We start from the raw sequence: 15029 nt of genomic DNA, 5'->3' as shown, positions 1-15029 counted from the left end.
TACAGGTTTTAGTCAAAAAGAGAGATTTGGATGGGCCAAGTCAGAATTGAGTCTCCTTTCCACTGAGTGAGGTTTGAGGCGCTGGTGAAAGAGCTTTACATAGCAATGCAGGGGCGGACAACTGCAGTCCTCAAGAAATACCAACAGGTCAGATTTTAAGGATATCCCTGCTTCAGCACAGGTGGCACTACCTTCGAATGCACCGCCTGTGCTGAAGCAGGGATATCATTAATACCTAGGGGAAAAGGAGACCAAAAGCGCACCAGCACAAACGGAGCAGAAAGGACCCAAAACGAAAAACAATTAAAAGGGCACTTTAATGTGACAAAAGACCCATCCAACGCGTTTCGAACGTCACAGCGTTCTTTTTCAAGGGTTATATTTGATCAAAATTTAATGTCTGAAATATTGTCAGCTGATCTTAATAAACTTAAATTACAATATAGTTGACCAATTGTAATTTTTTTTACAAGAAATGTGTTAGCTGCCAGTCAATATTCAAGCCCATAGGGAAGCGTGTTTGGAGGGTAAAGATCCAATACGCCTCCCTACGGTCTAGAAAGTTGACGTGATCACCTCCTCTAGATTTAGAATTAACTGATTCAATCCCCAGGAAGGAAAAATTACTAGTTCCTCCCTACCTTGAAACTCAAGCATTATTATGAAAATGTTATAAATGAATTTCATAAAGTTCTAGTTTAAATCGATTCTTTGATGTATTGTGTTGATAATATTCTATATATATATGATAATTGTTGTATTTCCCTGGTTCCTGGGATTTAGGTTCATAATCTGTGTTATGCAGTATGTATGTTTCAATATGTTTTAAAGTTATACCTTTTTGTACATTTTTAACCTTAATTATGTTTATATGTTCTTTTTATTCTTACTTTTCTCATATGTAGTTTAAGTTGTAACACAATAGTCTTTTAATTTACTTTTCTTATGTTTTTCTTTTTGGTATATTTGTATTCCTTAATAATTGTTAGTTTAGCTTTGCATAGCTTCATTTTGTCGTAATGCGCATGCCCAGTGTGTAGCAATACACTTCTGTCTTGCAGGGATGTTTAGTAATGCATTTGTAGTGTGTTCCTATACTTGCCCTTATCCAAAATGGCCACACTGCCTGTGGGACTTCCCTTTGCCCTTAGATCGGCACTGAGTCGCTCTGCGCATGCGCGATGACGCGCGCAACGTCATGACGTCATCAGGTTCCGATTTTTGGCGTGAAACGGCCCACACGTAAGAGGGTATATAATGGATGTTATCACATTGTGTTTTATCCTTGAAAAAGAACGCTGTGATGTTTGAAACGCGTTGGATGGGTCTTTTGTCACATTAATGTGCCCTTTTAATTATTTTTCGTTTTGGGTCCTTCCTGCTCCGTTTGTGCTGGTGCGCTTTTGGTCTCCTTTTTCCCTGTATTGCATTTAGTAGCTGCACAGCCTGCCTACCTACCCTACCAGGATGTGAGTATTTGCATATTTTTCAGGGGAACCTGCCAATGAGACTGATGGTAAGTGGGCTTGTACCATCTACCACCTGTCTTCAGGAGGATAGTACCCATACTATTACACATTAGGTACTATGTCATTTGTTAGTACCCTGGTTTAGTGGTTTGGCTTACTTTGGATTAATATACCTGCATTTGAGCGCTTCAGCTATTTTCTACATATCATTAAAACCTAGCCTGTTGGTGGCCCTTGAGGACTGGAGTTGGCTACCCCTGCAGTGGCCTACCAAAGACCCACACCTCCCCCTATTTACAAAATGGGTTACATGGAAATACAATACCGTAGGGCTTAAGACAATACATTGGAACTCACTTTGTATAGAGTTAAGTTGTCATCGAAAATGATTGATAAATGGATACTCCCTAAGAAAAGGCTTAGCTGCAGAAAAGCGCTCCGTTACCTAAACCCTCTGCTGTCCAAGTGGCTTGCAATGCATCGAAGATGGGCGCTGAAGGTCGTTCTTGTAATGAAGAAGTTGAAGCAATAAAAACGGTATCTAATAAACATGTGGTTTGATGATATCTCTCGAGCACTGAAGTTGTTCTTGCTCAGATAGCCCTACAGAATAACTGATGGGAAAGTAACTTGGAATATGGCACAAATCTATCAGCAAAGGGTGAATGTGCATGAGTTATATTGTCACTGAATCCCTATTGGGTTCAAACAACCTCATCGGGCGGCGGAGATGGAAAGGTCAGAACTTGCCTTGTTCCATGATCTCCAGCAAACCCTTCTTGATAAGCTCATCACGGCTTTGCCTGGCGGTCATTTTCTTCTCTAGAGCTGGAAGAACATGAAGACACAGATCAGTAATATCGGATCAGTAAGAGCCCTGCAGCCTTCGGACCATCAGAACATGCTACTGCACATATAGCACATATATAGCAGAACATATATAGCTTTACTAACTATGCATCAAGCAATGTGTGGAATACTATATATAGCACAATAGTTAGTCAATATGTACCCTTCTTTAGCCCATGCATCATTCACATTTCTCAGCCAGGTCTGCAATGCTGCCTTCCCCCACAATCTCTTAGCATACAATGCTTTCACTGCATCCAGGAATTCTGGGTAATGACATGCAAATGTAGACACAGTGTCACCCTTTGCTTCTTATCCATTTTAACATGGAACCCTATAAGCGTCTGCCTGCTGTATTACAGCAGCTTTCCAGCACAGCCTGGGTTAAAAAAGGGCAGAGCCAGTAACCTACTCACAGACAGCTATTTTCACCTTTTGGGTCTCCTCAGTGTGAGGCTGGTTATACCGGCGTTGCAATGGGGAGCTGGGATAAGGCGCTTTGCTGTACATTGTACACTGAACTTTTTTCCACCCCCCATAACTTATTTAATGTGGGGGTAACACATTTCATACCAGCTGCCCAAGAGCGGTTACTCCAGCCAGCACTTAACATGTTAAATAAGAATATATTGGGCACATCTGGTGATAGCTGCTAGCAATCAATAATCATCTATCATTCAAAAAGGCTGTCACCGCTGACTGATTAAACCTCATGTAAAGAAAGGGGTTTATTAATGAGGTTATCTGGGTGACGTCACCCCCTTGCTGAAAGTGGGGTGTACAACATATTGGTGCACGAACAATTGCCCCCTCCCCCCCACCACACCCCCTTTACATTAATTCAGACGGCTGTTCCATACAGTAACTGTTATTAGAATCACTTGTTTTGGACAGATACAGCCAAACTGGGCACTTAAACTTTCAGTGGTAAGACTGTGTGTCAGTTCTAAAAGCCGCAGGTAAATTATTCCTGGTTTATTTTAGTCTTTGCTTGGGTAATTAGGACACCGTTGTGTCAGGAACGTACATATAAGCATCTGACATGCTTGAAGGCAGCGGAAACCACAGAGGGTTAATCTCCCAAGGAAGCCAGTTACACCAATAAGATATGTGAAAATACACGGTGGACCCTCTATATGTAGGACGGTGCCCTTTAAAATGTATCAAAAGCCTGCGACCAATGTACACTTCTTCAGAACCAATGCAGCTACTAGAACTACAGGGGAACACCTGTCTGCTCAGGTTGGTCAACATCATCATGTAAAGTCTTGGGCGGACAGGTCTGTGAAGCCAGGTGACCTGCCCCCGTGCTCACCGTGCACAGCTCATACCTGCTGAGGTCTGCTTCAGTTTTTCGCTTTTCTTTTTCCTCCACTTCCATGGTTTGAATATCCTGCCCAGCGTCGCCAGCTTGCTGTTCCTCCTGGCAGGAGGGGTACGCATCCCTGAGAGCAGGTACTCTGAGCGCAATGCAGGGGACTGCGCCATCTCCTCTGGGGGCCACACGCACAGACGGGAACAGAAACACAGCCATGCGTTAGAATAATGAGACATTCACTGGGCGCCCTACCGTGCTCAGAGAAGGGAGCGGAGCTACAGAACCGGAACACACCTTATCTGTGCTCAGCACATGTCCCCAGTGGGTGTTAGAAGTTCCAAAGCAGACAATCTTAGGCCCAGAGCCACATACACGTGCTAAGCTAGAACATGCTCTTACTCCCATTCAAATGAGTAGGAGTTAAAGCTGCAGACCAAGCAATATCCTACATGTGTGTGTTTTTTTTATTAAATAAATCAGTTCTGTATTATGACAAAAATACTTGTAGCATTTTTTTTAAACAACTCTGAATTACATTTTAATGGATTATAATGTAACAAGCATTTTTTGTTTCTATAGCAACCATTAACAAAATCCAATCCCCTTCTGAAACAGGTTTTGGCACACCCCTTTTTGAGCCCCGCCCTCTCTCTAGCAGTGCACCAATTGTATCTAGTGACTGCCTGGTCACATGATCTTCCCCACAGAACTTTGCATCTTTAGTCCTCTTCTGCTGCACTGACAGCCATTTAGTGAACCCAGGAGCTGAATCTTCGCCGATCGATCACAGGAGAACGGATCGATCGGCAACTTAGCTAATTACTTATCATTGTGGGGATTGTATTGATCACATATTAAAGGGAAAAAATAGAAAAACGGCAGCTTGCCGTTCAAGCTGCTGTTTCAACAAAAAAAACCAATCCATTCAATAAGCGCATCAACACAATCCACACAATGATAAGTAATTAGCTAAGTTGCCGATGGATCCGTTCTCCTGCGATCGATTGGCAAAGATTCGGCTCGGGGGTTCACTAAATGGCCGACAGTGCTGCAGAAGAGGACCAAAGATGCAAAGTTCTCTGGGGAAGATCATGTGACTAGGCAGTCATTAGATACACTTGGTGCACTGCTAGAGAAAGGGCGGGGCTCAGAAAAGGGTGTGCCAGAGTCTGTTTCAGAAGAGGAAGGGGATGTGACTATGTAAATAGTTGCTATAAAAACAAAAATGCTTGTTATATTAGAATACATTAAAAATGTCTTACATTTTTTTTAAATGCTACAAGTATTTTCTCATAGTACAGAACTGATTTATAAATAAATAAATAAACACACGTAGGATATTGTTTGAACTGCAGCCTGAAGGTGTGCTAAAGCTTAGTATTAAATTGATACATTTTATACAAAATGTAAACGTGTGCCCTATAGCAGAACTATATTAAGCTTCCATTGACTGCATTTTAGGGTTAGATATTGCAGAAAGGGAATAGACTGTCTCTCTTCTCTATAATGTCAGTTTTTGGGGTACATTTCCCAGTAAGGTGATTGTAATTGACAAAATAAATGCAATTAAAATGCCAGGAAATAAATTTCTGTAACTGCTGCCCCGGAAACACACAGGCGTCCTCAGGGAGACGCTAATAAGTGAATGTAATCTTAGTGCAATAAGGACACGCTTTTCTAAAGGAGCTGAGAGCGAGGACAGGACAATGGAACAATGCTCCATCCGTCAGGGCTTCCATATGGATGATCAGGAATACACGTGTAACGTTCCCACTAGTCTCTGATCCTGCGGTACCGCTCACTGTTACTGGGACTGCGTTTCTCTACTTGTGCCGCAGAAACATAGGCCCAGTACCTTTAAACTCACCTCATTCCCATATCTTTCTCTTACAGGCTTCAGTTACCCTCTCAAAAGTCTGCATCACCCTCTTACCTACATCAGTCCTTTCATAGGCCCAGCTGCACAAAGCTCGGGGAAATGGAAGCAGACGTTATTTTACCTGAGTTTAATGATGGTTACAATGTCTGCTGTTTAACTCGTTAGCACAGGCTTAACATCGGGTTAAATTAGCACTGCCTTCAAATAACATGGCTCCGGGACCCGGTCTTACCTAAAAGTGACATTACACCCCTCCAGACCCTGAAATATGAGAGAAAATCTCCTCCCCTCTCCTCCTCCTCCTGTTCTTCTCCTCCTCTGTCCCCCCTCCTCCTCTCTCCCCCATCCGCTCTCCTCCTCTCCCCTACTCCTCCTGTTCTTCTCCTCCTCTCTCCTCTCCTCCTCTCTCCTCTCCTCTGTCTCCTCTCCTCCTCTCCCCCATCCTCTGTCTCCTCTCCTCCTCTCCCCCATCCGCTCTCCTCCTCTCCCCTACTCCTCTTCTTCTCCTCCCCTCCTCTCTCCTACCCTCCTCTCCTCCTTCCCTCCTCTCCTCCTTCTCCTCCTCTCTCTTCTGTCTCTTCATTTCTCCTCTTCCCCCCTCATCCACTCTCCTCCTCTCCTCCTCCTCTTCTCCTCCCCCTCTTCTCCTCCCCTCCCCTCCTCTCTCCTCCTTCCCTCCTCTCTTGCTTCCTCCCTTCTCTTCCTTCCTCCCTCCCCTCCTCTCTCCTCTCCTCCTCTTTCCTCCTCTCTTCTCTCCTCTCTACCCTCTCTACCCTCCTTCTCCTCTCTCCTCTTTCCTCCTTCTCTCCTCCTATCCTCCTCTCCTTCTCTCCTCCCCTCCACCTCTCTCCTCCAACCATCCACTCTCCTCTCTTCCTTACTCCCCGCCTCTTCTCTCTCCACCTCTCTCCTCCTCTCAAGTAAAACCCATATTTTTGGGTCTGAAGGGGTAACGCCACTTTTAGACCTAAATAACGTCTGGTTAAATCCCCGCATTAACCTGAACGTCCCTCAGTGGATTTATTTAACATTATTTATAAAGGTAACACTGGATTCACGATATTCTCTTCGGCGGATCGCGTTACGCATAACCTGCCGTTAATTTCGGTGCATGGGTTAATGTGTTAATGGGTTAATGGGTTAGTGGGACGGTTAAATAGCCTGATGGAGATTAGTGCATCTGGTCCATAGTATCTCCCGCCTACAATGCAGGAGAATTCTCTCACACAGGGGCGGCCAGCCCCAGTCCTCAAGGGCCACCAACAGGTCAGGTGTTCAGGATATCCCTGCTTCAGCACAGGTTGCTCAATTAGTGGCTCAGTCAACGATGCACCACCTGTGCTGAAGCAGGGATATACTGAAAACCTGACCTATTGGTGGCCCTTGAAGACTGGAGTTGCCCCACCCCCTGCAATATAACGATAGGAAGGCAGTCTAACAATAGCATGGCAGCATAACAATAGCATGGCAGCATAACAATAGCATGGCAGCATAACAATAGCATGGCAGCATAACAATAGCATGGCAGCATAACAATAGCATGGCAGCATAACAATAGCATGGCAGCATAACACTAGCATGGCAGCATAACAATAGCATGGCAGTATAACACTAGCATGGCAGCATAACAATAGCATGGCAGCATAACAATAGCATGGCAGCATAACAATAGCATGGCAGCATAACAATAGCATGGCAGCATAACACTAGCATGGCAGCATAACAATAGCATGGCAGCATAACAATAGCATGGAATAGCATGGCAGTATAACAATAGCATGGCAGCATAACAATAGCATGGCAGCATAACAATAGCATGGCAGCATAACAATAGCATGGCAGCATAACAATAGCATGGCAGCATAACACTAGCATGGCAGCATAACAATAGCATGGCAGCATAACAATAGCATGGAATAGCATGGCAGTATAACAATAGCATGGCAGTATAACACTAGCATGGCAGCATAACAATAGCATGGCAGTATAACACTAGCATGGCAGCATAACAATAGCATGGCAGCATAACAATAGCATGGCAGCATAACAATAGCATGGCAGCATAACAATAGCATGGCAGTATAACACTAGCATGGCAGCATAACAATAGCATGGCAGTATAACACTAGCATGGCAGCATAACAATAGCATGGCAGCATAACAATAGCATGGCAGCATAACAATAGCATGGCAGCATAACAATAGCATGGCAGCATAACAATAGCATGGCAGCATAACAATAGCATGGCAGCATAACAATAGCATGGCAGCATAACAATAGCATGGCAGTATAACAATAGCATGGCAGCATAACAATAGCATGGCAGCATAACACTAGCATGGCAGCATAACAATAGCATGGCAGTATAACACTAGCATGGCAGCATAACAATAGCATGGCAGCATAACAATAGCATGGCAGCATAACAATAGCATGGCAGTATAACAATAGCATGGCAGCATAACAATAGCATGGCAGCATAACAATAGCATGGCAGCATAACAATAGCATGGCAGCATAACACTAGCATGGCAGCATAACAATAGCATGGCAGCATAACAATAGCATGGAATAGCATGGCAGTATAACAATAGCATGGCAGCATAACAATAGCATGGCAGCATAACAATAGCATGGCAGCATAACAATAGCATGGCAGCATAACAATAGCATGGCAGCATAACACTAGCATGGCAGCATAACAATAGCATGGCAGCATAACAATAGCATGGAATAGCATGGCAGTATAACAATAGCATGGCAGTATAACACTAGCATGGCAGCATAACAATAGCATGGCAGTATAACACTAGCATGGCAGCATAACAATAGCATGGCAGCATAACAATAGCATGGCAGCATAACAATAGCATGGCAGCATAACAATAGCATGGCAGCATAACACTAGCATGGCAGCATAACAATAGCATGGCAGCATAACAATAGCATGGCAGCATAACAATAGCATGGCAGCATAACAATAGCATGGCAGCATAACAATAGCATGGCAGCATAACAATAGCATGGCAGCATAACAATAGCATGGCAGCATAACACTAGCATGGCAGCATAACAATAGCATGGCAGCATAACAATAGCATGGCAGCATAACAATAGCATGGCAGCATAACAATAGCATGGCAGCATAACACTAGCATGGCAGCATAACAATAGCATGGCAGCATAACAATAGCATGGCAGCATAACACTAGCATGGCAGTATAACAATAGCATTGCAGTATGTTCCCTCTCTGCCTGGCCAGTACACTGAACACAGTAGGTTCCTTTGAGAGGGGGAAATGAACACAGCGACTCTGAGCACCGAGGAGGAACAAACTGCAGCTCTGTCCGCAGGAATCCCTGGGGGCAATGAATAGCCAGAGTGGGCAGCGGCCCCCCGTACCACGGGCGCATAACATATCGGCTCCTGAATGCATGATGGAGCCCCCCGGCCCTGAACACGGCAAACATGCACAGTTACCTTCCGCGCATCAACTGCCTAACCCTTTCACTGCCAGAGGGGGCCTACAGTGTTCTACCAGTACATTATAGGTTGTTGTACATTATTGATGAGCAGAGCATTGCTACTCCCTCCAGAAGCTATAGGGTTAAGTATATTGAGCTGTTATTGAGTTTGCTGAGGTTGCTCCAATACTTGGATTGACTGGTAAATGACACAACAGAAAATACAGTATGATTTCCCCTTTTTTGTCCCGCAGGTAGGGGTGACACAGATCAGTGCTAACAAAAAAACAAACTGTGCTACAGTCTCTGTACTAAACCATGATCAAGTGCTAAACCCCATTCCTTTCTGGGGAGGTGGCCCTATAAATGTTTGATAAAAACAGCCCGAATCAGTGCAACATGGAATCGCTGCTGCAGTCAGAGAGTTCAAATCATGCTCTGGGACAGGCACAAGACTAAACCCTCAATATGAAAGAAATCCAATGATAACATAGGGTCTGAGGCACCTCGGCAGATGGGGACTGGGCAGATACAGTGAACCCCAGCGGTTCTCACCTATCCATCCTATTCTATGTTATACACGGCTTCCCAATAAAAGTAACCTGCATACAAAGTAACAGCGCATGGACCACGGAATCCTACTGTTCAGCTAAAGATTCTGGCCATAGAATTGAAAAAGCGATAGATGCAACTGTTTCCTGTGTGATGCAAGCCCGATGGCAGCGAAAGGTTTCGGAGTTCAATGTAGTACAAGGCAAAGAAAGGAGTTCCATGGAGTGCTTTAACTTTTCCTGCAACTCCAGTGTCCTATGCAGTGTTTTCAACCTTCTTTTGGTTAAGGAACCCTACAATTATATTGTGAAATTCTGCGGAAACCCAACCCTCTCTAATAGCGCGTCTGAGATTAGATGCATTGTAAGGAACCCCAACCCTCTCTAATAGCGCGTCTGAGATTAGATGCATTGTAAGGAACCCCAACCCTCTCTAATAGCGCGTCTGAGATCAGATACATTGTAAGGAACCCCCATCCTCTCTAATAGCGCGTCTGAGATCAGATGCATTGTAAGGAACCCCGACCCTCTCTAATAGCGCGTCTGAGATCAGATGCATTGTAAGAACCCCGACCCTCTCTAATAGCGCGTCTGAGATCAGATGCATTGTAAGGAACCCCGACCCTCTCTAATAGCGCGTCTGAGATCAGATGCATTGTAAGGAACCCCAACCCTCTCTAATAGCGCGTCTGAGATCAGATGCATTGTAAGGTACCCCAACCATCTCTAATAGCGCGTCTGAGATCAGATGCATTGTAAGGAACCCCAACCCTCTCTAATAGCGCGTCTGAGATCAGATGCATTGTAAGGTACCCCAACCCTCTCTAATAGCGCGTCTGAGATCAGATGCATTGTAAGGAACCCCAACCCTCTCTAATAGCGCGTCTGAGATCAGATGCATTGTAAGGAACCCCAACCCTCTCTAATAGCGCGTCTGAGATCAGATGCATTGTAAGGAACCCCAACCCTCTCTAATAGCGCGTCTGAGATCAGATGCATTGTAAGGAACCCCAACCCTCTCTAATAGCGCATCTGAGATCAGACGCATTGTAAGGAACCCCGACCCTCTCTAATAGCGCATCTGAGATTAGATGCATTGTAAGGAACCCCGACCGTCTCTAATAGCGCGTCTGAGATCAGATGCATTGTAAGGAACCCCAACCCACTCTAATATTGTGTCTGAGATCAGATACATTGTAAATTCTTCTGTATTTGGTACAATTTTCTAATGACCTGAGAATGTCCGGGAATGCATTAAGGAGGCCCGGGGACCCCACGACCTCTTACTAACCCCGGCTGAAAAACACTGAAATAGAGAAGTTTCGGGCTCCCGTAAGCGATATTTTTATGGAGCATTTCGGTAATTTAGAGGCTGTAAACATGACCGTTGACAGCAACCAAACAATTTATTGCCATTAATGGAAGGGGCCATGACTTGCATGAGGGTGACACGTGAAGTTAAATATAGTTATTTATCTCTGTCGCTGTCTGCAAAATCAGGAGAGAAATCAGAGCGCTGAAGCACGCAGGACAACACAGAGTCAGGGTATGTGCATTCACATGCCACAACTGGGGATAATGCATTTCAATTTGAGACAAAAGGTTCATGTACAGTATGCAGGGCTGCTAAACTACAAGAGCAGTAGAGTCATGGAACAGTATTTTCAGCAGAAGTGGTAGGGGACAAATACAGTTACATTTAGTCAAATAATTCAGGCATGCTTGGGATAGATGCATGCAAAGTTAATGCTCCAGTATCAAAACAAACAAACAAACAAACACAAATATATACACACACTATGTATACAGTAGATATAAAATATACACCTTTTATTGGAAAGAAGAATATTGTAATGCACATTGCAGCCCAGTTTAGCAGTGTATTGGAGTTGGATAAAAAGTAAGGTTACCAGTTGAGTGACCCAAACAGGGACCCTATACACCAGTTATTCCCAACAACCCCCAGGTGTTTCCATGATGGGGTTTGCCAAAAACCATGCACTGGCGTATCCCAGGCAGTATAGCGGGTTCCTGAGCCCGTGTGGGGACACTGCATTTAGTAAGACCCCACACTGCAGGAGCTTCCACACAATGCTTTGCATCCACAGCAGCAAGGCATTGTGGGACGGGACTTTGGAAGGTCCCGCAGTGAGTGACAGCTATAACCCCCCCCCCTCGCATGCTGCCTGCACACACAGAGGGACAGTTTGGGGGATTATTAAGCGTGTGATCCCCCTAAGAGCTCAGGACACCATACTGCCTGGTTCAGGGAAGAAGTATTTTCTAGCAGGGGGAGCGTAGTGTAACACAGGCTGACCTACACATACAAGTACTGGGGTTTCCCCTCTCATTACTTGTCTGTCACATGGCCGATCTCCTCTGGTCTCAGTGGGGTCAGAGTAGCCTTGTTATCTGATTGCAGTTTGGGATTTGCTGCACTTTTATCATTGGGCGTTTTTTACTTTCATTTTCCTTCCAAGTAGCACAAGGAAAACAACTCAGACAAACAGGAAACAGGCTTCCCTAACCTAAATATACAGGAACTGCCACATGTACCTACCTGCCACGTGCTAACTAACTGACAGGTGTATCTACCTGCAATGTGTACCTACCTGCCACGTGCTAACTAACTGAGAGGTGTATCTACCTGCAACGTGTACCTACCTGCCACGTGCTAACTAACTGACAGGTGTATCTACCTGCAACGTGTACCTACCTGCCACGTGCTAACTAACTGACAGGTGTATCTACCTGCAACGTGTACCTACCTGCCACGTGCTAACTAACTGACAGGTGTATCTTCCTGCCACGTGCTAACTAACTGACAGGTGTATCTACCTGCAACGTGTACCTACCTGCCACGTGCTAACTAACTGACAGGTGTATCTTCCTGCCACGTGCTAACTAACTTCCACGTGTATGTAACCGCCTCATATACAGTAGCTAACTGCCACATGATATCTACCTATCTCATGCTACATACATGCCACATACTAAATAACTGCCATGTGTATGACCGTGCCACGTATCACCTGTCACACGTATCACCTGTCACACGTATCACCTGTCACACGTTTCACCTGTCACACGTATCACCTGCCACACGTATCACCTGTCACACGTATCACCTGTCACACGTATCACCTGTCACACGTATCACCTGTCACACACCTTTCACCTGTCACACGTATCACCTGCCACACGTATCACCTGTCACACGTTTCACCTGCCACACGTATCACCTGTCACACGTATCACCTGTCACACGTATCACCTGCCACACGTATCCTGCCACACGTATCACCTGTCACACGTTTCACCTGCCACACGTATCACCTGTCACACGTTTCACCTGTCACACGTTTCACCTGCCACACGTTTCACCTGTCACACGTATCACCTGCCACACGTATCACCTGCCACACGTATCACCTGTCACACGTTTCACCTGCCACACGTATCACCTGTCACACGTATCACCTGTCACACGTTTCACCTGCCACACGTATCACCTGCCACACGTATCACCTGCCACACGTTTCACCTGTCACACGTATCACCTGCCACACGTTTCACCTGTCACACGTATCACCTGTCACGCGTTTCACCTGTCACGCGTTTCACCTGTCACGCGTATCACCTGTCACGCGTATCACCTGTCACGCGTATCACCTGCCACGCGTATCACCTGTCACGCGTATCACCTGTCACGCGTATCACCTGCCACGCGTATCACCTGTCACGCGTATCACCTGTCACGCGTATCACCTGCCACGCGTATCACCTGTCACGCGTTTCACCTGTCACGCGTATCACCTGCCACGCGTATCACCTGTCACGCGTTTCCCCTGCCACGCGTATCCCCTGTCACGCGTTTCACCTGCCACGCGTATAACCTGCCACGCGTATCACCTGTCACGCGTTTCACCTGTCACGCGTTTCACCTGTCACGCGTATCCCCTGCCACGCGTATCCCCTGCCACGCGTATCCCCTGCCACGCGTATCCCCTGCCACGCGTATCCCCTGCCACGCGTATCCCCTGCCACGCGTATCCCCTGCCACGCGTATCCCCTGCCACGCGTATAACCTGCCACGCGTATCCCCTGCCACGCGTATCCCCTGCCACGCGTATCCTCTGCCACGCGTATCCCCTGCCACGCGTATCCCCTGCCACGCGTATCCCCTGCCACGCGTATCCCCTGCCACGCGTATCCCCTGCCACGCGTATCCCCTGCCACGCGTATCCCCTGCCACGCGTATCCCCTGCCACACGTATCCCCTGCCACGCGTACTTGCTGCTGAAGCTGACCCAGGGATATGGATAATTAATGAGGGTATTAGCCGTTTTAAACAATTTTGCTCACTTGTAAGAAATCCCCGGAGAACAAATGTTTTGATATCAATATTTCTTCGCAGTTGTAAATATAAATATCTAAATATAATAAATAGCGGGAGAAGTGTCTCTCTCTCTCTCTCTCTCTCTCTCTCTCTCTCTCTCTCTCTCTCTCTCTCTCTCTCTCTGTCTTGTTTGTGCTGCTGTTTATCTGATTACAGGTCTTTTGTCATTTACCACTGAGTGCTGTCTTTTGTTTTCTCTTGCTGGAGTTAACTACCTTTTACTGTTTATCCTTATGGGAAATGCACAGCAATGTTTGCTTTGTCATTGGAGTGTCAGCTGTCTCCTTATTTCTTATATATATCACCACCATTGTACTCAGCACTTTACAAAGGCAATATAGTACAGGGAATTATAATAATACAAAAAGCACAGCAAAGTCAGACAATAGGAAAGGAAATCCCTGTCCCGAAGAGCTTACAATCTAAGTGGTATGTTGGGAGAGTTACAGAGACAGCAGGTGAGGGAATAAGTGCTGTAGATGGCAGTGCTTGGCCACGATGGTTGGTAGGAGTGACTGTGAGCGTGGGACAGTACCACGAGTGCAGGATATTGGACAGTTACTAAAACAAAAATGTATTTTATTAATCCTACATTTATCAGTACTTCCGTGTGTCATTGCCCCGACATTGTTATGCAATATTCCTAATGGTTTCCTTACATTTCAGGTGCGGATGATAGTGAAAGACACCAGTAATTTGAAGAGTATGTACTGTTTGCATGAAACATATGATTCTTACTGCATGTCACATCATAACCAGGCCCAGGGAATAGTTCTGGCAAAGAATTCAATTCGGAATTGGGTAGATCCCGAAATAAATCTGTACAATATAAAATGTTCCTTAGGGCAGGGTTCTCAACGCCAGTCCTCAAGAGCCTCAAACAGGTCAGGTTTTCAGGATATCCCTGCTTCAGTACAGGTGGCTCAATCAGTGGCTCAGTCAAAGACTGAGCCACCTGTGCTGAAGCAGGCCCTTTGACTATTCTACTGATTAAGCCACTTGTGCTGAAGCAGGGATATTCTTAAAACCGGACCTATTGGGAGGGTCTTGAGGACTGGAGTTAAGAAATCTACCTTAGGGTTTCCTTACAAAATCATA

The 15029-nt window shown here is 45.6% G+C and overlaps 1 protein-coding gene across 3 annotated transcripts in view; it reads right to left on the bottom strand.

Annotated features, from left to right (window-relative positions):
* The window catches only part of PHACTR3 (phosphatase and actin regulator 3), an 83875-nt gene that overhangs the window by 67639 nt on the left and 1207 nt on the right, over nucleotides 1-15029 (bottom strand). The window contains exons 2-3 of one of the 3 annotated variants that reach the window (XM_075571349.1): nucleotides 3650-3811; nucleotides 2220-2297 (exon numbers count right to left, since the gene is read on the bottom strand). In XM_075571349.1, the coding sequence (XP_075427464.1) occupies nucleotides 2220-2297; nucleotides 3650-3806 (235 nt within the window). In that variant the 5' untranslated portion in view covers nucleotides 3807-3811. Of the gene's footprint in view, nucleotides 1-2215; nucleotides 2298-3649; nucleotides 4075-15029 lie in introns of those variants that run through there. The other 2 variants (XM_075571347.1, XM_075571350.1) reach the window with 2 other exon arrangements.

The sequence above is a fragment of the Ascaphus truei genome, chromosome 15 (assembly GCF_040206685.1).
Source record: "Ascaphus truei isolate aAscTru1 chromosome 15, aAscTru1.hap1, whole genome shotgun sequence".
NCBI classification, from domain to species: Eukaryota; Metazoa; Chordata; class Amphibia; order Anura; family Ascaphidae; genus Ascaphus; species Ascaphus truei.
Note: the sequence above shows the minus strand (reverse complement) of the source record. Positions and strands in the feature narration are given on the sequence as shown.